The sequence below is a fragment of the Sinocyclocheilus anshuiensis genome, unplaced genomic scaffold, assembly GCF_001515605.1.
Source record: "Sinocyclocheilus anshuiensis isolate Anshui unplaced genomic scaffold, SAMN03320099.WGS_v1.1 scaffold51, whole genome shotgun sequence".
In the NCBI taxonomy this organism is placed as follows: domain Eukaryota; kingdom Metazoa; phylum Chordata; class Actinopteri; order Cypriniformes; family Cyprinidae; genus Sinocyclocheilus; species Sinocyclocheilus anshuiensis.
This window is the reverse complement of record NW_015548296.1, coordinates 738,538-766,130: the sequence shown is the minus strand read 5'-3', so window position 1 is coordinate 766,130 and position 27,593 is coordinate 738,538. Positions and strand designations below refer to the sequence as shown.

Genomic DNA, 27,593 nt, shown 5'->3' with positions numbered 1-27,593 from the left:
TTATGAAGCTACAAGAATACTTTTTGTGCACAAAGAAAACAAAAATAACAACTTTATTCAACAATTTCTTCTCTTCCGTGACAGTCAACGCATGTTCATGAGAGTACCACAATGCATGTTGAGAGAATCTTCTCCTACTTTTCCTTAAATATCCAGACTGTTCCTATTAATTTCAAAATGCTAAACAACTACACAAAATGTGATATTCCAGTTCTGCATCTTTTGGGTGAAATACTGTGGTTTGAGACATGACAGTGGGAAGAAAAACAGTAGAAAAAGTAGAAATGACACAGAAATTAAGGACTTATTTTCTGCAGAGTGAGCTCTGCTTCAATATCCATTCACATCTTTTCTGTGCCTTGGGACATGGTTTGTTTTTGTTTTTTTTCTCTGTCTTGAGCTCGGCTGACCTGCTTCTCCGCTTCTCCAGCGACGCAGCAGTTCCGGTCCGGTTCCCCTGCCTCCATCCGGTGACTTCAAAGACCTTCTAAAAGAGCAGCGGCGTTGTTGCAAATACCGCGCCGTTATTGCGGCTCGTGCGGGTCTCCCCTGCATGCCGATGACGGCCACACGGAGTGCGTTTCCTGCTTGGGGAAACCCCATGCGGAAGCTGCGCTCACGGGAGCTATTTGCTCTCATTGCGAGAGTTTTAGTCTCGCCTCTCTCCGCTCACGGATCGCTTTCTTTTCAGAGAGCGACTCAGTACTGCGTTGCTGGCCGTGCTATGTAGCTGCACGACTCAGACGTCGCTTCAGTCGAAGTAAACCTGAGAATCCTGTGGCGAGCGCCCGCTTATATAGCCAGATGCCCCGCCCATTCTGGCGGGCTTCGTCGCCATAGGCTCGTGCAGCTCAGCTGCCGCGCCATTGGTTAGTTTTTTAAAGCCCTGCACGAACCAATGGCCGTGCAGTTTCACTGCGTGAATGAAATAGGCTTCAGTTCAGGAGAAAAAAGGCTTTTCCCATATACGTCTTAAGCAAGACGCAGTACTCGTTCCCGTATCTCAGGGAACCGAGTTTACGTTAGTAACCGAGTACGTTTTTCTTGGGAAGGCTTTTGGGAGGACCATTTTACTGTCACATTTACTCAAAAAAGCCTTTGAGCTGTGTGTTGTGAGCTGAACAGTGTCTGTATGTCTAACCCAGAAACAGAAGAATATGATGCTAATCCCTTTCCTTTTATAGCAGCCTCTGTTTTTGTTTGGCGACAAGTTACATTGTATTATTGGCTTGTATATCAGTGCAAGTGTATGTATCCTATAGATCTACTGCCTAATGTATTTTGAGGTTTTTATGAAAGCAATTTAGTGTTAATTGACTTGGCTTGGGGCTTGATTTATCACTGATCCATATATCACATCTGATACATACAGAAAAGTATTGTCCCGCTTCATGTACTTGACACTTTCTGAGAGTTAGGGGGCACTTTTTTCCACTTTATTATCTAGGACAGTGAGGAATTTGACATGAAAACGGAGGGAGATAGAGGAGGAATGGCTTGACATGACCCAGGTCAGGTTTGAGTGAGTCACTGCTCCCGGATCTATTATTGTGATGTCACCCATGTCAGATTAACCTGCCCCTAAATGTCAAATAAAAACAAAACAAGCTAGGGTTGGTCATTTTTGGTCACTCAGTCTCTTCCTGTCTAAGTCGGCAGGTCCCATTTATACTGTTAGAGAAATATTAAGTGAGATCTTATTAAGACTACAGACAACATTTTTACAGAGTTACATAAAACAATAATATCTATCTATCTATCTGTCTATCTGTCTGTCTGTCTGTCTGTCTACCTGTGTGTCTATAAATTAAACTTTTTGGAAAAATATATTATAATTAAAAATTATTAGAAATCATTTATAATTAAAATATTCTAACAATTTGTAATATAGATAGATAGATAGATAATTGTGCTTGTATAGTTACCTATACTATTCTGTAGTTATCTACCTGTCTAAGTATTACTATTATACTGCTGGTTATTCTCTGTATTTCTGACCTTTTGAGAGCAGAATAAAAAAAATTAAAAAAAGATCAAATTGATCATAATTTATAATATAACTATTATTGTACTATTATATAATACAATAGTTTCTAATTAACTACTAATTATCTTAATGCTTTTTTACTGTGAGAACTTTAAAAACATTTTGCAAAATATTTTTTTTCCCTGTTCTTGCAGCGCCTGGACCCACATTTGAATACCTTTGTGTTAAACCATGGAAATATTGTGGTTCATTATAAGCTGACAAGTTTAGACTTAATTTAAGATGAGCTGCTTGCTCAAGCCTCTGTCTCATGTCTTTTTTCTTTTTTTTTTCATTGGCTCATACTTTGTGGACAAATGTAAACTCTTAATGCAGGCTGCATGACAAAGATGGTTGTCCATCTCTAAATAAAACCATGTCAGTTGACACCAATGCTCCTCCATAGGAATGTTTAGATGAAGAAATTACAAGGTTTGGATGTCCATGACAGGAGGCCAAGTTTTGAACTATTTCTGTCTCCACATAACCTCACATGCCAGTAAACGCTCAAAACTCTCTGTTTGTGTCCCTCTCGTCTTCGTTCTCTGCTGCCTCTCTCTCCTCTGACACATCTCTATCTTTATCCCGTCCCTCACTCTATTTCCCTCACTGTTTGCACTGTGTAGCATCCTTTTTTCCTGCTCCACTCCCTCTCCTACCCCTATTTACTCACCCCCTCCATGTCTCTCTCTCTCAGTCTCTTTTTCTCGTTTCCATGTGGGTCTCAGTCCGCAGAGTTGTGCGCCACTGTCTGCTAAGCAGAGCCGGCATCGAAGACTTTAATTTATTGTCTAGTTTACTGTCATCCATCAGGGATTTAGAGACAGAGGGAGAGTTCTGTTCTCTCTCTCTTTCTCTTTTTCCACCCTCCCCTTCTCTCCTCGCTGCGGGGGGCTCGCAGATCCAAACCAGGTTCTGATATGATTCTTGCGAGATGAACCTCACCTCTCCGAAGATCCAACTACACAATGGGATCTACTTTAGCACATACATGTATCAGGTAGGTGAGGGACAGTGACCCATCCTGCCTTTGGCTGGCTGCTTAAACACGTGCAAGTTGCTTTCGAGCGGTGCGTCAGTTGTCCGAGGTGTTCTTCATTAAAGCCTTTTGCCTACATGGGAATTCTTGTGCGGAGTCATTCCGAAAAGAAATCGCAGAAGGGAACGCAGACTAAGTGGCTGTTTGACTTGCTTACATTGCAGGTTTAGGGAGCATTAATTAACTCAGAGCAGGGAAACAGGCCACTCTCAGTGGCGTATTTAAACTTTAGTGTGTGTGTGTGTGTGTGGAAGCGTATATATGTGTGTGTTGCTTATTTCCAGTTTTATGTGTGAGGTCTTTATGTTTGTATTGTTACCCAGTAAAGATTTAATCCATAAACAACACAAATTTACTTTAGAGGGTAATAAGACTTGTAATCTTAGAATCTCTTTTTTTTTTTTTATTTAATTGGTTTGTTTTTCATGCCCAGTTGACAATTTTGTTGGTTTAAGTCAAAACCTAACTAAATTGTTTTCAAGATTTATAATTGAAAGAGACATAGATTTACGATATATACAGTATTTTTCTGAAAGTCTTAATATATTACGCAGTTCTCTTTTTCAAGTGCATTTATCTTTAAGGATGCTAATCGAAGAATACTGATAAAAAAAAAATTGCAATTACACATGATTAATACTGATCGGCTGCTGCCTGAACACACACACACATCATCATCATCATCATCATCACTGCACTAATAAATGAAATATAATTAATTTATAATGATTTCCTCTATTATCTTAATTTTTAAGGGAATAAATACATGGAGAGATTATTAATATCAATAATTATATTAACATTTATACACAAACACACATCACAAATATATACAAATATATATATATATATAATGCCCTTTTGTGTATCTGTATTTATTTGTGATATTTATCACAGTGCCAAATCCACATTTAGGCCCAGTTCAGTGGCGTCTTTCAGCATCCAGCATGTGTTATTGCTAACTAAAGACAAGCTGTTGTCTTTGGTGCTGTGCTTCTAAATGATAGCTGTCTGTATGTGATGTTGATTGTTTGTAGGCTTGTTGCAGTGCTTGCAAGACAATTAGAAGTTGGTTTTTTCGTTCTTAACCTTTTGTACCCGCCCTTACAAAGCACTGTTGTTGCATTATGTGTCACACACAGTTAAAACACGATGCACACTAATGAGTGTCATGTCAGCGGCAATGGATGCAACATTTCATTTATGTAAAGCCAAAGCCTAATATTACAGTTATATACAACTTGCTGGCCGACATGATGGTTTTGGACTTATACTGACATGTATTTTTGTTGGAATAAAAAAATCACCCATACTTGCATTATTTTTTATTTAACTGAAGGTGCCCAAATTGTTCTATAAAAATATCACAGAAAGATTTTGATTTGGGACATTAACTGTGTCTTTTTCTTTGTCTTAAACCATTTAAAAATCTAACAAACATGGCTCTTCTTTGAATTATTTACAGTTGAAAGTAGTTTTGCATTATGCTCTGACTCTAATTGGCTAAGCCACAAATGTCATTTATGTCTAGCGATGCCAATGGTTGTATAATTATGGATATGCTTGTATATAATGTTCTAGCTATATTCAAAACAGCTTGACCGTAAACCTCCATGCTGCATATTTTTCTGTACACAGAGACGCAGTGTCCTGGTCTGAGACTCATTCTGAAACCACACTTGCCGCAGTGAACCTTTTGAGCTTTTTCCGTCACCTGGATCCCTAGAGAGAGAGAGATCTGGAGAGACTTCAAGCTAGGTTTCTTGAGACAGAAACGTTCATTTTGTTGTTTAATAATGAGGAATACATACATGAAGCTATTTTGGGTTGAGCCAGAGAACAAAAGGAGCGATAGAGGAGGTGAGCTGATGTGAAAGTTGTTGGAGAGAACTGACGTCGGTTCTGTTAGGAGTTGCCTACTTTGTCTTTTGTGTTCTCCAGTGTATCTGATGTCGGATATTCTCTCTGTATCTCACCAAAGGCACTTTTAAGCTTGTCAAAAACAGAACGGCTGTGATGCATGAAAGAGCGAAACTCCAGACAATTCTGAAAGAGCTGATGGTGTGGATGTGATGGTTCCCTTGGTCATGTTGTGTCACATCACCTGAAAGATTGTCTTTCAGCATTGGGGGCTCAGTTCAAGTCTTGTTTACCTGTAATCCTCTCAGGCAGAGTAGCTGTATCTAGAATGTGGCATATTTATATTCCTGCTGAATGCAAGTCCATGAGTTTGGTCCTGTTCTTGGTGACCCTGATGACTGTGCTGGACGTTACTGGAGTTCACCGATGAGAACGACATCTGTCAGCACCTTCACAGCATCAGCCTTCACTAGAGTGTGACTGACAGATTGGTCTGATGAGAGATCTGTGTGTTTGTGAACTCTGTGTTTCTCCTTCTCTGCCTTGTTTCTCACTCGCTACATTTTCACAGCACAGATCCAATATTTTGACCAAATTCAAATTCATTCAATCTTTTTACACTCGGTTAAGTCTTAGGTAGTGGATACGCAAATTCTTGGCTGAAACCAAAATTTCTTTACACACTGGGATAAAAACCAAAAGTGCTTATTTTTATTTGGCAAACTTTTTATTGCTTAAATTTTCATTTTTTTAGTTAGTTTTATTCATTAGTTTTTACATGTATTTTAAACTTTATGCACCTCCTTTAAAAAAAAATGGGGTCGATAAGATTTTTTTAATATTTCTGAAAGAAACTCTTATACTCACTACATTAATTTAATCAAAAATATAGTTAAACAGTAATATTGTGAAATAGTATTACAATTTAAAATAACTGTTTTCTATTTTAAAACATTTTAAAATGGCATTTATTCATGTGATGGCAAAGCTGAATTGTATGCAGCCTTCAGTGTCACATGATCCTTCAGAAATAATTCTAATATATGCTGATTTTCTTAGTATTATCAATGTTGAAAACAGTTGTGTTGCTTAATATTTTCATGGAACCCATGATACAGTTATTTTCATGATTTTATTTATTTATTTATTTGATAGAAAGTTCAAAAGAATGGCATTTATTTAAATAAAGATAAAGAAACTATGTAAAAGTCTTTAGCATCATCTTTTACCAATTTAATTAATTAATTAATTAATTTAGATAGGGATGGTACAAAAATCATGATTCTAGCCTGAAAAATATGCATTGTACATAGTGAGTATAGCATATGCTAATTTGCATCTTGAGTCAAAGACTTTTCTTTAAAAAAATTATAATACTAAATAATAATAATAATAATAATAATAATGCAAATTACAATAATAATACATTTATTACCTGTTGCAGGGTTATTCCCAACCCTGGCAACATATAATTAGAAAGAAAATCAAACAATGAATTAAAATTTGTTAAGTATGCGTACAGCTCTGATTTATTTTAAACCAGTGCTTAAACATCATTTTAAAACACTTTTAATGCATCCTTTCTGATTAAGGTATTCATAAAAAATAAATAAAAAACAAACAAACAAACAAATAGATAACCAAACACACTGACCTCAAAATAACACTCAAACTCTATTTTTATATAACACAAACATGTCTGTGCCCTACAATATATCGCATGAGTGGTTGTATTAATTTCTGGCTGTACTGTATGTATAATGCATGGGGAGATGAGGATATTTAGGTAATGTTCTGTGCAAAAACAGGAAACATTCTTTATTAATCCACCGAGATTGTCTAGCTTGAAAAATGCAAATATTTATAATATTAAGTAATCTGGTTATGTCACATTTGAATTTGGATTCAGTCAGATAAGATCCGACCTCTGCCAGATTTAAATGAAACTCTTGTTGTTTGACAGTGTGGCCTCTTTGGCCTATGCGTGGTTTTCTGTTCTTATCCTCTCTCTCTAACACTATCTGTTTCTTTCTGTAATCTCTGCTTTGGGCTGTAGGATCAGAACCGGTCCCACTGAGCCGTGTCCCCGTGTCTGTACACTTCAGTAAATGTGCATCCTGGCACTTTGTCAACGCAGCTTTTGTTGCCTTTGCTCCTAATTAAATATGTGTAAGACTGATTCATAGGCCCTGTGCCAAAACCTTTTTCAGTTATCGGGTGCCTGCCTCTTCTGACATTTTACAGAGTCACATAATTAATTTTTTTTTAATTGCATTTCTTGGCAGATCTGTAAAGGAATTAATAACTGAGCTGGAGTTTTCTAAACATTTCCAATACATTGACTTGTTCAGTGTAATATTGCTGTTGACTTCATTGGGTAAGTGACACTGCAAGCAAAGTTATGTGATGGGTGATACAGTCAGCAAAACAAACCTTAACAGGGTGACCAGGTAATCAAAAAAAAAAAGAAGAAGAAGAAGACTACCTTTTTAAATGCCTTTTCAAATTTTATTTTATTTTATTTTATTTTATTATCTAACTAAATTGAATAAGCAAATTTATTTGTTAAACATTTATTGAACAAGCTTTTTTTTAGTGGATTCTTGTATCATCCTGAGCAATAATGACTGTCTATATAATAATAGTAACAATAATAATAATAATTTTATATATATTTTAGATCGACAAACTGTACTGTATAAGATTTCTATTCAAATTGAAAGCATAAATCTAGGCTACCCGCTGCCGTTTTTAAAGCACTGATGCTCTACTTGCTGACAACCCGCCAAAATAAAATGCTGATTTTAAGGTTGAAAATAATGAAAATTCATATTAAAAAAGTAGTAGTAGTAGTAGTAAATATTAGCATTTTATTTTTAAGTTTACAATAAAATAAAATAATTGTTTTTTAATACTCACTTTTTATTTTAAAATAAAATAGTATTATCACACTTTATTTAGTTTATTATTTATTAAAAAACGAAATAAAGTGCAATAATATTATCACTATTATTAATTTCTTTTTTATAGTTATATTTGATGGTCACACTATGTGCCATGAGAGGACCAAACCATATATATATATATATATATATATATATACTGTATATTTAGTCCTCTTCGTCTCTAGTGAGACACAGGGCATCAACGACCGTCCTCCATCTGACCCTGTTGGGGGTCGTTCTCTTGGCTTCCGCCCATGTCAGGTTTTTATTTGACAGTTCTTCTGTCACTGTCCGCCTCCACGTTCTCCTCGGACAGCCTTTTCTTCTGTGCCCCTGAGGATTCCAGTCGAGAGCTTTTCTGGTAACGCTCTCTGCGTCCTTTCTCAGGGTGTGTCCAATCCATCCCCATTTCCTTCTTCTGATGTCCTTCCATATTGGTCCTTGCTGCGTCCTTCTCCACAGGTCTTTGTTCGAGATCACTCGCGGCCACCAGATTCCCAGAATATACCGAAGCTTCCTGTTGACCGATGCTTGGATTTTGTTCTCTAGAGATCTGGTCATCCGCCAGGTTTCCGAGCCATACAGGAGGATGGATTTCACATTTGTGTTGAAAATCCTGAGCTTCGTTTTCAGCCTTATATTTCTGGCTCGCCAGACTTGCCTCAACATCGCGAAGGCCTGATTTGATTTTCTAATCCGTGCAGCAATGTCCTCTTCTGTACCACCTGTCGTACTCACAACACTGCCCAGGTAGGTGAACTCTCGTACTCTCTCGACCTCTTGCTCTTCGATCTGGATAGGTGGCGCATTCGCTCCATACCTTACTCTCATTTCTTTTGTTTTGGGGACGTTGATTTTCAGACCTACTTTCTTTCCTTCTCTGGTCAGGGCCAGTGCCTTCAGTCTCATATCTTGAATCCTCTGCGACAGCAATGCAATGTCATCTGCAAAATCGAGGTCTTCTAACTTCTGGGTGAGTGTCCATTGGATTCCTGTTCAACCTTTTGTTTCCGTAAGCTTGTCCTGTAGTCCAATCTAGTAAAACGAGAAACAATAAGGGAGATAAAAGGCAGCCTTGTTTTACCTCTGTCTTGATATCGAAAGCTTCGGTGAGGGCTCCTACGTGCAGAGCTTGCCCTCTGACATCTTTGTAGAGGGCTTGTATAATCCGGACCATTTTTTCCGGGATTCCATAAGCTCGAAGGATCTTCCATAAGGCTTCTCGGTCGACTGAGTCGAAAGCTTTGGCGAAGTCGATGAACAAAATATATACTCCTGCGTTCCACTCTAGGGTGGCATTTTGATCTGTGCAGGATCTCTCTTTCCGGAATCCTGCCTGTTCGTCGCGAAGTCTGGCGTCCAAGGCGCCCTTGATTCTATCCAGGATGATCTTTGCGAGGATTTTGCTGGCGATGGTGAGTAATGTGATTCCCCTCCAGTTTCCACACTGACTGAGGTCACCCTTTTTTGGTAGTTTTACTATAATTCCTTTCTTCCAGTCTGTCGGTATTTCCTCTTCTTTCCAAATCTTCTTCAATAGCTTCAAGAGGGCTTCGGCTGACACGCTGTCTCCTGCCTTAAATGCTTCTGGAGGGATGTTGTCGACCCCACCAGCTTTTCCGTTTTTCAGGCTCTTGATAACGCGTAGGACTTCTCCATTTGTAATTTCTACCACGTTGATGTCGAGTTCTTCTTGGTTTTGTTCAACCTGTAATTCTTCGATTGGAGGCTCTCCGTTGAGGACTTCCTTGAAGTGTTCTCTCCATCTCGACAGCTGCTCCTCTTGCGTATTTAATATTTTGCCTTCTTTGCTTCGCACTGGTTTGTTTGGATTGTTTTTCTTTCCGCTTAGTTTTCTTGTAGTGTCATATAGTTTCTTGATGTAATTTCTCTTTACTGCATCTTCCGCTTCGTCTGCCAACCCTTCAATATATTTCTTCTTGTCTGATCTGCATTTCCATTTCACGTCTCTCACTTTCTCAATGTAGTGCGCCATAGCTCTCTGTTTCTGCAGTCTCGTCTTTGCTTTGCTGACTTCTTCTTTCGCTGTTCTTCTTTCTTCAATTGTTCTCCAGGTTTCTTCTGTAATCCATTGTTTCCGATGTCTTTGTATTTTGCCAAATACTTCTTTGCATGTTTCTAGATGTGCGCTTTTGATTCTTTCCCATTCTTGTTCCAGGGAGACTTCTTCGATTGGGAGCGCTGCAAATCTGTTCTTGAGTTCCAGCTGGAACCTCAGTCTTGTCTCCGGGTTTTGCAACTTTTTCACGTCGAATTTTTCTCTCCTGTACTTCCTCCTTGGAGCTCTAGCTAGTTTTAGCTTCATCACTCCAACTACGAGGTGGTGGTCCGAGCCTATATCTGCGCTTCTCCTGGCCCGTACATCCTGAAGCGAGGATCTCCACCTCTTGCTCACAAGGAAGTGGTCGATCAGGTTTTCCATCAATCCATTTGGGGAAATCCAGGTAACTTTTTGGCATTCTTTATGTGGGAACCAGGTTCCTCCTATTGACAATTACATAGGTAATAGTACCTTTCCTGTACTCAGGACCCAGAGATGAGGGAGAGAAAGTAGCCAACCACGAAAAAGGAGTTGGCCTCCTACTGAGCAAGGAAGCTGCAGCAGGACTGCTGGAGTGGGAACCTGTATCAGAAAGAGTCATCATCGCCAGATTTGATTGTAGGTCGTTCAAAGTGACCATCATTCAAGCGTATGTGCCCACAGACGACGAAGACGAAGACAAAGACGCCTTCTACCATCAACTCCAAGCAACTCTGCAAAAGATAAAAAGGAGAGACATCAAAATTGTCATTGGAGACTTCAATGCCAAAGTTGGTACCGAAAATACAGGAAAAGAAGGCGTCATGGGGAAAGAAGGCACGGGAACTTCAAACGAAAATGGAGAACGTTTGATAGAGATGTGCCAGGCAAATGGATTGTCAATATATATATATATGGGTCAATATCACTGTAGGGTGACTTTTGGTGTCATGTACATAAATAACTAATTTGCCATGATAACTTTACATAAAAAATTACTATGAAAAGGTGTGTTATAGGCTAAGTTTTTATATTCATAACAAAAGCATTACTTGGCTCTTTAGATACATTTTCTAGATTTTTTTTTTTATTTTGTGTAAGAGGATGCGTGTTATTTTGCTATGTCCCTGCTCATGTGCTATTTTGCTGCTCATTCAATTTGAATGATAGTAGAATATTGTCAGATCATAAAATTTATAAATTTTGTTCTCCTATTAATATTTTGTTAAATAAGAGATTACTCAATTTGAGTGTATTGATCATTTGGTAATAAAAACGATATTTTTATTAAATAAAAAAGGATAGTTTGTCCATTTCCCTTAAATGGTTGTCCACCCTGTCGTATTGGGGAATCTGCCCCTTTAAGAAAAGGCCATCCCCTTTAGTGACATCAGGACAACAGATCTTGTCCTTCAGTCTCTTCAGTGGCGGTAATTTCAATGGCTGAGGTGAGTAAGTTGGTGACTTTTCAATTGACACATTTTCTTCGTATGTGTTTACTTACTTGCTTTGCCAAAGCTTAAAGGTGCAATAGGTGATTGTCTTCAGAAACATTTTTTGTTATGCTGGTTGAAAGTCTCTTCACATCCCGATAGCAATCATTAAGTTAAGTGGTCTAAATGTATTTATCTGTATATATATATATTCTGTGGAAGGCGTAGGACCAAGAAATGTTCGTCCAATCAAAACGCTCGGTCCGAGCATTTTAATTGGCTTTTCTACCTGCCTGTCAACGTATGTATTAGCATACCTCTGCGCACCGGGTTCGCGCAGACAGGATACGTCATCAGCACGTTCACGCACGCTGTGCAGACAGAGCGAGAATGGCAGACAAACATCAACAACCCGAACTTCCTTCCTGGTATTATAGTACTTTTAAAGTTTTCTCACCGGTGAATGATGAGGGTGGGTGGGACGTTCGCTTTCAGTGCTATCAGGCTAAAGTTAGCATTTTCCAAGATCTCCTACTGCAGCTTTAACATGTCCACCCTGTCGGCATTAAATATGCCAGAAGTGATTAGAATACAGTATTTTCAAAATATGTAAGTTTAAATATACCAAATTCTCTTCAACAACCAGACTAACTATTTAGCTAGTCACAGTTTGTTGTAAGCTAATATGCTAATTGAAGCTCAAAATGTCCACCCTGTCGGCCACTTAGACTCATGACACATACATGACACATACATGATACATGACAGGGTGGACATAGCATTCATTTGTAGTTAATATTGCTAAAAACTAAAATGAATTGGGGGGGGATATCAATGTGATTGAGGATGTAATTATATTATTTATTATTATTATATTATTTTTTTCGAAATTCAATCATATCTATATAATCCAGTGTGTTCAATAGCTAGGTGTGGGGGCAATAACATGCAAACAAAAAACTGCATCCAGTTATCACAGTTTTTTCCAAATAAGAAAAAATACATGTGCAAATTGTATGAGTTTCTTTAAAAACACATGGTTTACATCAAATCTTTTATGTATTTATAATTTGAAAGCAAACAAATAACCCTGTTTAGGTAAGGGACATCATACCTTTCAGAAAATATAATTTGCATCTTAATTTTGCAATGAAAACGTATTTAACAGTAATATATATGTCCATGACAGGGTGGACATATCTTATGGTTTATGCTTCGAATAATGACCCATATTTATCTAAAAAATGCGTGGAAGCTGAGCTAATTTGTTTCTATAGTACTTGAGTGTCTACTTTTTATGACATGACAAAGCAAATGGGAAATTAAAACCAAAATTCTTGAGTATTGTGAGGGTTGAAAGGCACTCTATGGTGATATTAACCCATGCGTCATTCAAAATATGGGTAAAACACCTTTACTTGTATGATTTCCTTCATATCAACTCTGTATATTTTGGTATACTTGGTAAGTATTTTGGTATCAACACTGTACATTTACGTATATTTAGTAAGTATTTAAGTATACTTACAAAGAGAGAGAGAAATAGACATGCAATATTGATTTGAGTTGAAAATTATTTTATGATGTGATAGGAAAGAGAACACAGAGTGACTGGCTGCCTAGAACAGTGATACAGCAATTTATGCAGATTTTACCATAGAATACCAATGACCATTCAGAATTTAATGTTCTAAAGAGCATGTTATATTTGATTTTATAAATTGTATTTTAGGTAGATGTTTCATTGATGAACTGTGGCATCTGCAGAGTCTCTAAGCTCAGTTGTATGTGTTAGGGAGTAGTTTAGTAATCTCTGTTTCTAACACACAGAAAGTTCAGGGAGGCGTCACTCTCTGCCGCATTGGCAAGGCTGGTATCAGCGGATGTGTTCAAGCTACCGTTACCATGGTACTGATATCACACCTCAGAGGGAAGTGGAGGTGTTGAAATCACTCATTTGTATTTACATATGCATCCTGTTTTCTGATCAGCTGAGTCTCTGTATTAGATCAGCAGTGTTATGGAAAATATCTGATCTTAGATCTGCACTAGAATTCTCTGTGTTATCTAATACTTCATCCGCAAATCGGCATTCAAATGTGAGACTGGAGGACTATATTTGATATTATATATTAAATGTCAACAAGCATGTTAGAGATGTGGTGTTGTAATGGTCCATACACGTTTCAGACATGTAAAGCCGTGCATTCGTTTGCACAAGTTACAGAGAATTAGAAGCCTTTAGCCCTTAAAAAATCAATGCAATACTATTCCAGGTAACTTGCATACAAAAAGTAATTTTTATTTATTTATTTATTTATTTAAGGTGTGACTTGTACATTTATTATTATTTATTATATATACTGCTAGTATAAAATTGATGGTTCCAACTATAAATGTTGATTTGAGTTGAAACAGGCTGCAGTAAGACAGTATTCATTTTTTGGAAGAACCTTTGTAAGATGCCTTAGTATATTTATTGTTATTATGAAAATATACAATTTTTTACAGTTTATTACAGTTATTACCACATCTCTCCTTTGTCACACCAAAAACACCTATTGCTACTGCTATTTTAGTCTAAAAGATAGTATTATAGTTTTTGTTCATATTTTGAATTAGATTTTATTATTATATTTTCTGCTTTCATGTTAATTTTAGTTAGTTTTACTCATTTTGTTGTTGGTTTTTATTATTTTTTGTTCATTTTAAATATGTGTATTTTATGTGCAATTTTTCATACATTTCACACTATTTTTATTTAATTTTTTTGTTATAGTTTTTTTTAAGTTAAGTTTTAAGTTAAACTAAATGAAAGTGAGAACTGGCAACTACCTGAAATAAAATAAGTTAATTATATTTTATTTTATTTCTGTTAACATTTATTTTTTTAAGTATATTTTAAGTTCCCCTTCTAGGGAACGCCATGCTGCGCCCCCTAGGGGGCACATTGGGGAAGCACGTGTGAAACAATGCCAATCCTATTGGTCCACATGGCCCATGACGTCATAGGCGGGGTGCCCGGAAGTATAAAAGGGCACCTGCTGAATACGTCACCAACTTTTGTTGTCTTCAGGAGCCGTCTGTTTGAAGTGCGTGTGAGAGACCAAGGCAGGTGAGCGCTGTGTAAAGTGTGTGCCTCCGTGCCCGAGGTTTCTGACACTTGAGGACACACATGATCTATGCGTCATGTATCTTGGTCAGGAGCTTGTTGTGAGGAGAATCTCATTGTGAGTGTTATCCAATGAGAAGCTCCATTCGCGTTTGCCCCTCTTCTCGAGAGATGAGTGACAAGCGTTTGCGTCTCGCAGTTTGGGTCCCGCTGCTGCCGAGGCACGGCGAAGACTCGGATCGTGGGATTCACGGGTTTAAGATGCTCTTTTTGGGTTATCGGATCCCGCGGATAGTGCTCAAGTCGAGCAGCGCCTTAGGGAGTGTGTGCCTCCATGTTTGGATTCTAACACTCGAGGGCATATTCTACTTTCGCGTTTGTCTCAGCGAAGAGCACGCGCATTCAGAGTTACGTGCTCATCGTGATGAGTCACAATGTCTAGGCTCTGCGTGTGTTTGTTCCTATTCTTGAGGGATGCGGAACAAAGCTTTTGTGGCAAAGTTTATCTCACCTCGTGGTTATCGCTTTGATCTGCGAGATCCGCACACCCTCCCTAAACGGTCGTTTCAGCCCTGATCCTGCGAGATCGTGGGTGGAGCTATATTCAGCTCGGCCGTGCCTCTCTAATATACATGCTAATGTGTGTGGAGAGCCTCACTGGGTGTGAATATATTTAAATAATGCTGTGGAGAGAGGCTTGCGAGTTTTCTCTCCCAGGGTTTTCATCACCTAGAGTGGTTATGGGGAATCTTTTTGCGTGAATATATTTAAATACTCTGTGGAGAGAGGCATGCGGGCTTTCTCTCCCAGGGTGTTTCAGCACCTAGAGTGGTTATGGGGAATTTCTCTTCCTGTGTTAAGCTGGATGGGATTAGGAGTGGGTAGCCTCCCCAGGCTTCTGGGTATTTTTAAGTGGGCGGTTCTTCTGAATCCCGCTTAGTGGATTTGGGCTGAGGACACTGCTCCCCCTCTTCAGGGCTTAAGTGAACAGTCCCTGCTTAGAGTGTAGCTGTCTGCGGATGGTTATGCTCCAGCTCAAGCTTACTTTGCTCTGGAGTATGGCGGTCTGAAGGCAGGTAGGTTCTAGCCTGGCTTCTATAACTAGGTTGGGTTCCCCTTGGCACAAGTTCTCTCGAGTAAGCGCTGAAGTCTTTGTCGAGAAATCTGCTTTTTGAGGATAGCTGTGTTCCAGCTCGGAGACTGCTCTCCTTTTTAGGGTTTTTAAATAGTGGTCTCCGTGAGCCCCTTGCATGGACTGTGCTGTCTCCTCTTCGGCGGTTTTAACTAGATGACCCACTTCCGTGTTCTGGGCTATCTTCAGCCTTATCTGAGTGAAATGCTATTCGAGGATAGCTGTGTCCAGCCCTCTAGTGTTAGCTTACATCAGGCTTTGATCTCTGACTAATGATGTTTATGGGTTCGCCCTTTAGCGAATAATTTACTGATGGTCCAGATCTCCCTCTTGTGAGCTCCTGGTCAATAACACGGTGCTTTGCTAGCCTACTGTGGGACTGACACGGATTGGGGACCTCCTTAGTATAGCCATCTGAGGGTGGTTATATTCCAGCCAATGTTATGGCAGGACGGTTTTACTTGAATACAGCTATCTGAGGCTAGCTGTGTTCTACTGCAGTTGCGGTGAGCCCTCTCCTGGAGTGGTCCTCTTTTATAGAGCCTAGCTATCTGAGGATGGCTATGTGCTAGCTCAGTGATTGCTCAGTGATTGCTCCCCTGCTTAGAGTTTTAAGTAGCGGCCTCTTGAGCCCTTACCTAGACAGTGCTGTCTCCCCTCTTTGGGTTGTAAGTAGACAGCCCACTCTTTGTGATCTGGGTAGTTTCAGTCGGTCCCCCTTCAGGTAGCCTTTCCTAGGTACTTGGCTATCTGAGGATATCTATGTGCTAGCTCAGTGACTGCTCCCCTTCTTAGGGTCTTTAAGTAGCGGTCTCCTTGAGCCCTTGCCTAGACAGTGCTATCTCCCCTGCTAGGGTTGTAAGTAGATAGCCCACTCTCTGTGGTCTGGGCAGCTCTGCAGGAAGGCTATCTAGTGTGTATTGTTATTCTGGTCTGCAAGCCTTCATAAGACCTTTAGGACATAGTTATCTGGGGATAGCTGTGTTCTAGCTCAGCAGCTACTCTCATTACCTGAGTTTTAAGTGGCAATCTCTTGAGCTCCTCTAGAGGCTTTCTAGTTTAGCCTCTTCAGTGGTCTTGTGTATCCAGGCTAGTATTGTTCACATAGCATAGCTATCTGAGGATAGCTCTTAACTTGGGTGGGGTGTTCCCCTTGATCTAATCGGGTTTCCCCATTTCTGCCAGGTTATGTGAGCGGACCGTGGCGTCAGTGGCCTGGCCCCTTTCTGAGGAAAGGTTTGGTGTATGTCTGTCGCTTCCTTGGTGCTCTCCCACCAGGTGGACAGGCACGCACCTCGGCATAGCATGGTTGGATTTCGTTTCCCAATGTGCCCCCTAGGGGGCACAGCGTGGCGTTCCCTAGAAGGGAAACATCTCGGGTTACGCATGTAACCATGGTTCCCCGAGAGTGAACAAGACGCTGCGCCCCCTCGCCATGCCTTCGGCCTTCCTGTTTACATCTCCTTCAGAAAACTAAGTTGGTGACGTATTCAGCAGGTGCAATGATTAATAACTTTTCTGTGACCCTGACCTGAACGGAAGTCTTTGTGTCAGGTCAGGGTTATCATTAGCCCACATTTGACTGATCAGGGAGGAAAGTGACATTTCCTGTGCGTATTTTGCATGTTTTACTTTAAATACTGCAGTGATGAGTGACTGGTGTAATTTTCACATCAGTTTGTCAGTGAAACCATCTGTGCTGCCAGCAGTCGATTGAGCGTTAACTGCTCTGCCTTTACTCTCGCCTTTTCTTTTCACATTTCGTATTTGTGCCATGTCATAACTGAGCTGGCATGAGTTTACTTTCCATGTGTGAAAGACTAAGTGGCAGAAACTGGTCATTTTTACGATTTAGTTGGATTTTATAAAGGCTGAGAATAAATTCCCTTTAGGAAATGATGGTGAAGTGAGTAGTGAATTTGCAGGATGTCTGAAAATGAATTATTTTTAAAGTGTCTTGATCATCTGAAATATATGCAATACGAGTATGGACCCACTGCAGTGTCATTCAGAATTCATTGGGACTAAGATGAGCTCATTAAATGCCATTCTAAAAGTCTAGCCCCTCGCCTTTACTTCACCTGTTCTAGTGCCCGCAGGCATCCTGCCAGCGTTTAGGCCACTGCTGTCCAAACCTCGCATGCCTTTCTCTGTGCTCTTGCCGACTGATTCCAGCCCTGGAGCGCATGGCCCTAATCCGGTCTGATGCCACAGGAGATGCCGTGTTTTAGAGGAATCAATCCATTAGCGGCTAATTAAGCACCAGGTTCTGCATATTTTCCAACAATTCCCTCTTTGCACTGGGCCAAGGGGAAGATGAGCCAAAGACAGCAGCTGTGGTATGAAATAAACCAACATCAGGCCTTACTAACCCATCAACACCAAGCCAGCAGTTTCAGTCTGCTTTTTGTACTCTGGAATGCCCACTGGACCAACAAGATGTTTAAAATGATATATCCAAAATATATTCAAAGTAATTCTAATGAAATTAGGCAAAATTAAGAGTATTGCAATGATTTTTATGTCATTGATGACTCCTTGTACGTGTGAAGATGTTTCAGTAGTGCCTTTAAATTTTAACTTTAGTTATTAAAGTGGTGTTTTATTTGGGAAATTTTATTGATTTCCATGAATCGGTTTAATCTATTTTAGTGAACTGATTCAGTTGATTCAGATTCAGCAATCAATCTATATCGCCCTATTTAATTACACACTTTTCTAACAAGGTCTACATTGAAAGGATAGACCATGTGGTTGTGGAACGATTTATCATATTTCACAGGCTTTCCAGTATGTAAACAAGCTAACTGAAGCAGACGCCCACTGAGCAAAATGAAGATGGAATAGATTGCTAGTATGAGCTGACCGTCTGTGCATTGTGCCAGATAGCCATCTCACTGATAGTCTGAGGTGATTAATTAAAGCTAATAGCAGTTTTTCCTCCCATCTCCAGACATATTCACTTATTCAATTAGACTGCTGTTAGATGTTGGATTATTTTCTCTATTAAAAGAAATCATGATGATTTCCAAGTTATTTGCTAGGTATAAGAAAATGTTCCCATAATATTTATAGGTCAGTTGACCTGTGGACTAGTTATGTAAACTAAATTTATATAGAAATATTTAATGGGAGAAAAAATTGCATCGTAATTCTATTTAGTTCGAAACACTTCATGTGTTGACATTTAATTTAATTATGTGATGTAGGTTGTGACGTTATTGATTCCAGTTTAACATTTATTAATTGAATTATATAAAATTTCCTTACATTTATTTAATTTTTTGACAATTTATTTATGTATTCATTGAGTGCATTTACGCACATTTAAATTTACATTTTACACTGGCTATGGTTAAGCCAACATTATATTATTTTATTGTAGAAAGGTCACTAATGATGTACGAAAAACCCAGTGGACACATTTGTTGCTCTTTATCCTGATTTAGTTTTGCATTTAGCCTTATTACATATGCTCACATTTGATTGTGACATCAAGACTGGAGCAAAAACAAGTTATCTTGCATTGTTGGTTCAATTCATGTCTATGTAAAAAAAAATGAGGTTGATATAATGAGCTGATTTTTGTTAGTGATTAACTTTTTTTTGCACATGTAAATGTGCTCAGTGAGCAAGAAGACTTGACTGATCTGTCTCAGTCAACAACAGAGAGCGGCTAAAGACGAACAGATGTTTGCTGTTAGTTGTGAGGCCTTTCTTCTCAGTCCTTGATTTTCAACATGTTTCTTCATTCAAAACCCATTTAATATATAAGACAACAACATTGTTATGAATTTGGGGTAGACTATGAGAAATCAGCTTACTGTAAGCATGTCTGGAGGAGGTCGGGAAATAGTTTAAAGCTGTTTGTGGCAGGTCAGGATGAGCATCTGTGGAGTGTTTATAGAGAACTTGGTGGAGTTTGCGGACAACCCTAAGTACTGGATTTTTGTAATATTACAGTATATTTTGCATTCCAAGTCTTTAATATTTCATCACAAGAACAAAGTACTCATTACAAAATATGTTCGCTAGAAGTTCCTTTAGAAGTGTTTTACCCCTGAAGAAATAAATAGCTGTTTTAACAAGTGTTTAAAAGTTATGCATGTGCTCCACTGTCATATGACTTGTTTAAGAAGCATGAATCACTTATCTACTAACCTTGTTAGGTGTCAAATCATGCAACAGTTTCTAAACACGTATGATACTGTTAATTCTGTAGTATACTGTGGAAATCTTTTCTGGCATATTGAATAGTCTCTATAATATGTGTTTGAGTCTTTTCTGTTGGTGCTTGTAGTAATACAGACTGCAGTATGACTTAATCATGTGCTCAGAAACGCTGCTGTATTTGGCAATATTCCTTCCATTCCTTAATCCCAAGACTTTTACCAACCAAACAGAGAAATCCCTGGAGCTGTCTGAGCTCAACACTGCTCACCTGCCGACAACCGCCTCACAAGGTCACACTGCTGGCCAACACTTTGTGGATTTTTCTTTCTTTTATCAGAACCTCACATTTTGCAGGATGTTTTGACATTTTAGAAACCCCTTAGTGAGTTTAGCTGCCGCGCAAAACACTGTCTTGATTTGAAATCGTATATTTTGCCTTAGAAATGTTATAATAATGTGTTGTATAGCCTTCAAAACAAATAGAATTAACAGAAAAAAAATGGATTAAGTTTGTATCCAGTATTTTAAGAGCTAATTGGCAGAAATAGTGTTCTCATGAGACAAAAAGATACAGAACAGCACTCGCACCTAATACGTTATCACCTAATGAAAACCCACAACTGTAATTTCACTGTAGTTTTTACATGATGGATATCCATAATAATGACCTGTTATATTTTCGACATATTTTCCCGCAACATATTTTCCGATGTGCTCTCTGTCCGCTGGTGGGACTGTACTCACCTGTGTAGGGCCCTATGAAATACATTTTAGGCCTATTTTTTCCCAAATTCCATTTTATATTTTTTCCAAATTCAGTTTTTTCCGTTTTAGTTTTTCTGGATTCTGGATTTTCTGGGTTGAATAATTAATTAAACCAAATTCTCAAATTAAACCAAATCCTTTAAATGTCTGTGTGATATGAGGCTAGTTTTACTCAAATGAAACTGTAAAATGCTCTGTAAAGTGACTCTCAGAGCAGTTCTGGAGATGTTGTTCATGTATTTATGTCCTCATTTAGTGAGACGGCAGACTCTGAAATCACCGCAAGCGCCACGTGCTTCAGTATGTGTGTAGTAAACAAACCCGCAGGTCTGCGTCATTCCTTAACACAGAACATGCAGGATTCATGTTTAAATAGTCTTTTTGTGGCTTAATATTTACAAATACTAGTCCGTATTTAAGTGTAATCACCTACTTTTGATTAATTAATTTAAAGTTTGACAAATTCCGTGACATTCTGCGTTATACAGTAAATTCCATTTTTATGAGTAGATTCCGCGATTCCGTCCGCGTGTGTGCGCGCGATACAGAGAGCAGAGGAGAATTGTAAGCACACGACCATATCGGTTATTGGCTAACAGTAGGCATTTCATTAAGCACTGTATTACTGTATTTCCCCAATTTTTACATTGAGATTTCCTTTCCATTTTTTTAACACTCATTTAAAGTACATTTTTAAAAGCACTAATAATTTAGTAACAGCATTAAATATAATCATTAGGCAAAATAGTGTAGAATTTTACTGTTGTTTATTTATTTGTTATTTAATCCCACATTTACACAGTATACTATGAACATTTATGGATTAATAGAAGAATCAGATATAAGTGTTTATTATCTGATATAATAAATGTAACGAATTAAGAACCACTTAAAGTACCCAAAATCTGATTTCCTATCTATCTGTGCCACATTGCAGTTTAAAATGCCATTCTTGCAAAGATTTGTTGCATTAATAGTTGTTGGGGTGAGCTGAAAAGTTTGTTGCAACCACATTTTATGCCGAGCCAAAAGTTCTAAATGAGAAAGTAAGTCAAATACTAACTGGGGGGATTTCAGCTTTTCACGCTCACAAGTCACAATACAAATATAATCCTGGGTTTCAAATGCAAAACCTCAGCACAGAAAATCCTCTTGTGTTACTTCTAGAGTTGGGACACAATTTACCATTGAAATGAGCACTGAAACAGCAATCTCTAATGACGAACACCAAATACATGTTTTCAATTCCTGTTTGTTCATTCTCAAGCATTTATTGAGGAGCCATGGTGGATTGAAATAGAATTGCTTTTTTTGATACAACATGTTTTTAGTTTTATTTATTTATTTTTTTCCCAGCCATGTCCTGCTATATTAGAAAAATGGTTGGGTTTTGTTTGAGACGGAAATCTTTTGAGCAATGATTGAAAGAGGTGGGAATATCCAACATCTGTTTGTGGATTTGAACTTGCTTCGTGCCTATTCCTCCACTCCTGTGAAAAAAATCAAATGAACGCACTGACCCATTTTCCTTTTCCTCTTTCCCCTCCCGGTCCTTTCTGCCCCTACGTTTCAGTCAAGCAGTGTTATTCAAAAAGCAGAAAAACAGCACACTAACACAATGTGTGACCTTGAAAGTTTTCATTTAGCATGGGAATCATAACTGACCCAATAGCCTGAATATAGTTTATTAATATAAACTCAGTGTTAGTGTGGTCATCTCTTGATTAACAAAAATCAAGAGTCATTAAGACAGCTTAAAGAAGTGAGGCTTCCATATGGAAGATGTGACGTTTAATTAAAGACACAGTCCACCCAAAAATTAATTTTGTCATCATCTACTCATCCTCATGTTATTCAAAACCTGTAAGATTTTTTTTAGGTGTTTTTGTCCACATAATGAAAGTCAGTGGGGTCCAAAACAACGCCATTGGACCCCACTGGCATTCAATTAGAGAAAAAAAAAACTAATTCTTCATTTGTTCATTATTTATCACTTATTTTGACATTCTTCAAAATATCGTTTTTTTTGTGCTCCACAGTTGAAAGAAAGACATATGCTTTTGGAACGAAATGAGGCTAAGTAAATGTCAGAATTTTCATTTTTGCATGAACTAGGCTATCCCTTTAAGAATGCATTTATGATCATGTGATCCTGGGTGGTAAATCCTTGTGATTTATTTTCAAAGCTGAGGTTATTTTATTTAAGACATTATAAGATTTAAAACGCATCCACATGCATCCTTGAATTGTTAATACTCCACCATCGCAAAAGAATTTCATATCCCCCTGTTGCCGCAGCATAGACAGTTCTTCTGTCCATTTCACCATCTGTGGAAAATCCATGTGACTTTTTTTTCAGCCCCTAGTATTTTGTGCACTTGAATTAAAGAGCGTATGAATGCATGTATGCTGAAACAGGAGGGGGTGTTAACATGCTTCAGCAGTGCCCTGAAAGTTTCCCAAAAGACTGCGATGAACAGCTGGGTTAACTGGGACTAGTGCCAGAGGCCCGGCCGGGGCACTTCAGAGAACAGAGCAATTTAGCCACGCAAGACTGCAGTCCGGATGCCGGCGGGACTGACAGGCAGAAAGCCGAAATCAGAGTGTCGCTGCCTTCATGCTGCTAGAGAATTGTTAATATTAGTGGGATGTAATGTGTAAAGTGGCTCATGTGCCATAATAGCTTCATGTCATTGATTTGAAGTCTCAGGCTAGTTACAAGGTTTTTATTAAAGGGATAGTTCACCCAAAAACAAAAATTGTCATCATTCAAGTTGTTTCAGAGTTTTTTTCTTTTTTCTTTTTTTTTCTGTTGAGCACAAAAGATGGTGCTTGAATGATGGTTAAAAAAATAATAATTAAAAATATGGCTGCCGTCAACTTTTTTGATTACCAACATTTTTGCAAGACATCTTTTTGTTAAGAGAAGAAAGAAACTTGGGTGAGTAAATGATGACAGATTTTCTGTTCTGGTTTCTTGGTGTTTGTGCTGGCTGACTGAGACATATACTGTATGAATCTAAAAATGTACAATATCCATCTATGTGGTCCTGTGTTCAAAATGTGTGGTCCTGGTCAACAAAAGACCAGAAATTGTGGGAACAGGATTTTGAAGCTTTAGTACCTCTGGCGCTCTATGGGCCATGACTATTCATTCTTGTTGTCTCTTGTACCATTTAGGGGAGACTGTAAAGATGAATCAGTAAATAACAGTATTGTATGAAAGAATGCATAAACGAGGTCTGTGGATGAGTTATTATCATTATGTGAGCAGATCCGTATAGACTTGAATAGTTCTGAATAAAAATAACAAACCTGTCAAACCACATTAAGAGTGTTGTGTATTAGTTTGCTGTAACCGTACCATATTAATGTGCATTATTTTATGTCAAATTAATGAATTCATCTCCTTTCTTCTCTCTTCTCAGGAGTTTGCTACCCTGACTAAGGAGCTGAATTTGTGTCGAGAGCAGCTTCTAGAAAAAGAGGAGGAGATATCTGAGCTTAAAGCAGAGAGGAATAATACCAGGGTGAGTATGTGTTTGTGTGTGTTAAAGTGACAGGACATCCCAATACAATCGGTACAGTCCAGACGGCTGTGTTTTGTCCCAGTATTTTGTTTTGATTGCTAAAAGTGAAGGTTTAAAACTAAAAATCATACTTTTTCTGTCATGGAAAAAGTAGCTGCAGAGCAATGTGAAAATTCTTAACTGTAAATGTGGTGCTTTTCAATATTATCTTTAGCATAAATCAGCTATTGTTAGGATTATGTCCACTACTGTTCAAAAGTTGTAGGTCAGTTTTGGGTCATTTAGCAAAATGAAAATTCTGTCATTAATTACTCACCCTCATGTCGTTCCGACCCCGTAAGACCTTTCATCTTTGGAACACAAATTAAGATATTTTTGATGAAATCCAAGAGCTTTCTGATCTTTCATAGACAGCAATGGAACAACCACGTTCAAGGCCCAGAAAGGTACAGTAGTAAGGACATCGTTAAAATAGTCCATGTGACTCTTGTGAATGTCGAAGACTGACACGGAAGAGAAGAAATTGTTGGATAAAGTCATTATTTTTGTTTTCTTTGCACAAAACGTGTTCTCGTAGCTCCATAAAATTAAGGTCGAACCACTGATATTACAGACTCTTTTATCGATATCCTTACTACAGGGCTCCAGACTGCAACCAAATGGTCACATTTTGTCACCATTTTTTCTGCCGGTGAGAGTAAATTTTGTGAACAGTCCCACTGGCGCGACATCCGCGTTCTTCAACTCGCGTTGGCATTTCTGTTGCATATGAGATACATCAAATGGCAAACGAAACAAAAGCGTTAACAAAATCCCGCTACTCGTTTGAGCTGCGCAGCGCGGACGGTTTATCAGCTCGGACCGCGACGCAAGCAAAATAGTCCAAGCTTAAAACAGCGTTACTCGGGAACCAAAGTTGATTTCGCAACACTGTTACTGCACAGCGTTGCGAGATCCAGTGAGAAGCATTTGAATTCGCCACAGAATGAGTAAAGATTGCTGTGAGATCTATTGAGAAGCATTCAAATTCTGCACAGAAATCTGTTATAAACAGATCAAATGGCACTGATGTAGAAAACCAGAAGTAGTAGTAACACTCACTATAACCATATGTTGTGGCAGTAATAGTCGAATGTTATTACATTATTCATTCAAATTCAAGCAATTTTCAATGACTGAAAAGTATTTCACTGGGATGACCAAAATATACTGTGGTGAACAAACTTTAAAAATACATCAAATCACCATTATAACCTGTAGATGGCAGCAGAGGAGCACTTATAGGCGTATTAGTCATTCATTTATACTTTTTAATTGATATTTTGAAATTATCACTTAAGTTGTTGGTCAGTTTCATATAAGACTATAGAAGGATAATGGTACATTTATTAAGAGTAAAATATATACCTTTTCTACATAAAAATTAAATTTTGCATGTGAACGATTGCATTGCAGGCTGATTTAAGGTGTGCCCCTAAATGTTCTGCTTGTGCTCCTAAAAATGTTCAGTCAGGGGCTACAGTGCTCCTAGTAAAAATAGTTGGTCTGGAGCCCTGCCTTACTACCTTTCTGGGCCTTGAACGTGATAGTTGCATTGCTGTCTATGGAGAGCAATGCTCTCGGATTTGTGTTCAGAAGATGCACGACATGAGGGTGAGTAATTATTGACAGAATTTTCTATCCCTTACAATGAATCAAAATGTGACAGTAAAGACATTTATAATGTTGCAAAAGATTTCTATTTCAAATGAATGCTGTTGTTTTGAATTTTCTATTCTTCAAAGAATCCTGAAAATATGTATGATAACTATAACAAATGTTTCTTGAGCACAAAATCAGCATAGAATGATTTCTGAAGGATCATGTGATGCCAAAGACTGAGTAATGGCTGCTGAAAATTCAGCTTTGCCATCACAAGAATAAATTACATTTGAAAATAAATAGAAACTAAATTGAAAACAGTTGTTTTAAATTGTAATTATATTCCATAAAATGACTGTTTTTACAGTATTTTTGATCAAATAAATGCAGCCTGAGTGAGCATAAGAGACTTTCAAATACATTTAAAAAATGTTACCAAACCCAGACTTTTGAATGGTAGTGTGTGTTCTGGGGAAGACTACTAATTTTTAATAGTCAGCAACTAGGTCTCCCGAAAATTAGTCTGTGGGTAAATGTTTATGTAAATGCTTCACCATACATTGTGCCGCATCAGCGGTCTTTATGTTTCTGGCACGGCCGATGCTGCGAGATTGTGTGAATGGAGAGGATGTTCACACAGCTAAGATGATGCGGGTGAGAAATGGAAGTGTGCATATCTCCATTGCTAGATTCATGCTGCTGCATTGTCATGAACGTTGCAAAAGATGTTGATTCGCTTGTAGATTCTCTCAGCCCCTAGGCCACACTTGACTCACTTCAGGGGGTTTGCTTGTACGGTATGTGAGCAGCCCAGATGAACTCAGGCCATCTATTGTCGCAGTGCCAGTTTGTTTCGCTTACAACATGCTTTTCCAATGTAAAGCACCCAAAGTTGACTATATATTCACTCTTGAGTGATTCTGAAAATGTACTGGGCCATTACATGTTACTATGCAGAGCTTATGAGTAGCAGTAATCACAACTGAAGCACAATTGAAATCATATTATCCAGAATGATAGTCGATAGATATGTCAACATGTGCTTGTTTGTTTCTGCTGTTCTTTAGCTTCTTTTGGAACACTTGGAGTGTCTGGTGTCACGTCACGAGCGTTCGCTGAGGATGACTGTGGTGAAGAGGCAGGCTCCTCCGCCGTCCGGGGTTTCCAGTGAGGTGGAGGTGCTCAAGGCTCTGAAATCGCTCTTCGAGCATCATAAAGCTCTGGATGAAAAAGTGAGAGGTTTTTTTTTTTTTATTCATTTTGTCTTGTAATTAGGGCTGCATGATATTGGAAAAAACTGACATTGGTATATTTTGTTTTCCTGCGATATGAAAAATACAGGAATTTTCACCGGATGACTTAAATAGTTGAATCATTACTCGAGTGATTTTGTTGGAGAGTGCATCTGCATAGAAAATAATAATAAAAACATTTTTAAGTGATTTTCATTCATTTTTTTAAGAGCGAAATAATTTTAGGGCTGAATGGTTTGGAAAGTACTTAAAAAAATGTTTGTTCATACTTTGATTCCACATTCCCACTGTTTCTGACCAATTCAATATGACTATAAAATAATTCTTATTATAAAATAATGAACAAAATAAGAAATATATTTCAATAATATGGTAATAAAAATCTAATTTTAATTCACTTTAATACTAAGTACCAATATTTACATCTGTAAATGTAAATATAAATTTACATTTAATTAAATCACAGCCAATTTGACAATCGCACTAAGCTATACTGCGATATCGATTTTATTTTGATATATCTCGCAACCCTACTTGTAACATTTTAAAGAAACAAATAAATGCTTTTCATTAATGCAAAGTCAGTCTGACTATGTAACATTAGTAGTTAATCACATGACTGGAATTGGAATGAATGCTGACA

The 27,593-nt window shown here is 38.2% G+C and overlaps 1 protein-coding gene across 1 annotated transcript in view; it reads left to right on the top strand.

Moving 5' to 3' along the window:
• Window positions 1–27,593, top strand: part of ppfia4 (PTPRF interacting protein alpha 4) — a 123,816-nt gene that overhangs the window by 62,291 nt on the left and 33,932 nt on the right. The window contains exons 2-3 of the mRNA XM_016443653.1: window positions 23,955–24,056; window positions 26,765–26,929. Of these exons, the coding sequence (XP_016299139.1) occupies window positions 23,955–24,056; window positions 26,765–26,929 (267 nt within the window). The remainder of the gene's footprint in view (window positions 1–23,954; window positions 24,057–26,764; window positions 26,930–27,593) is intronic.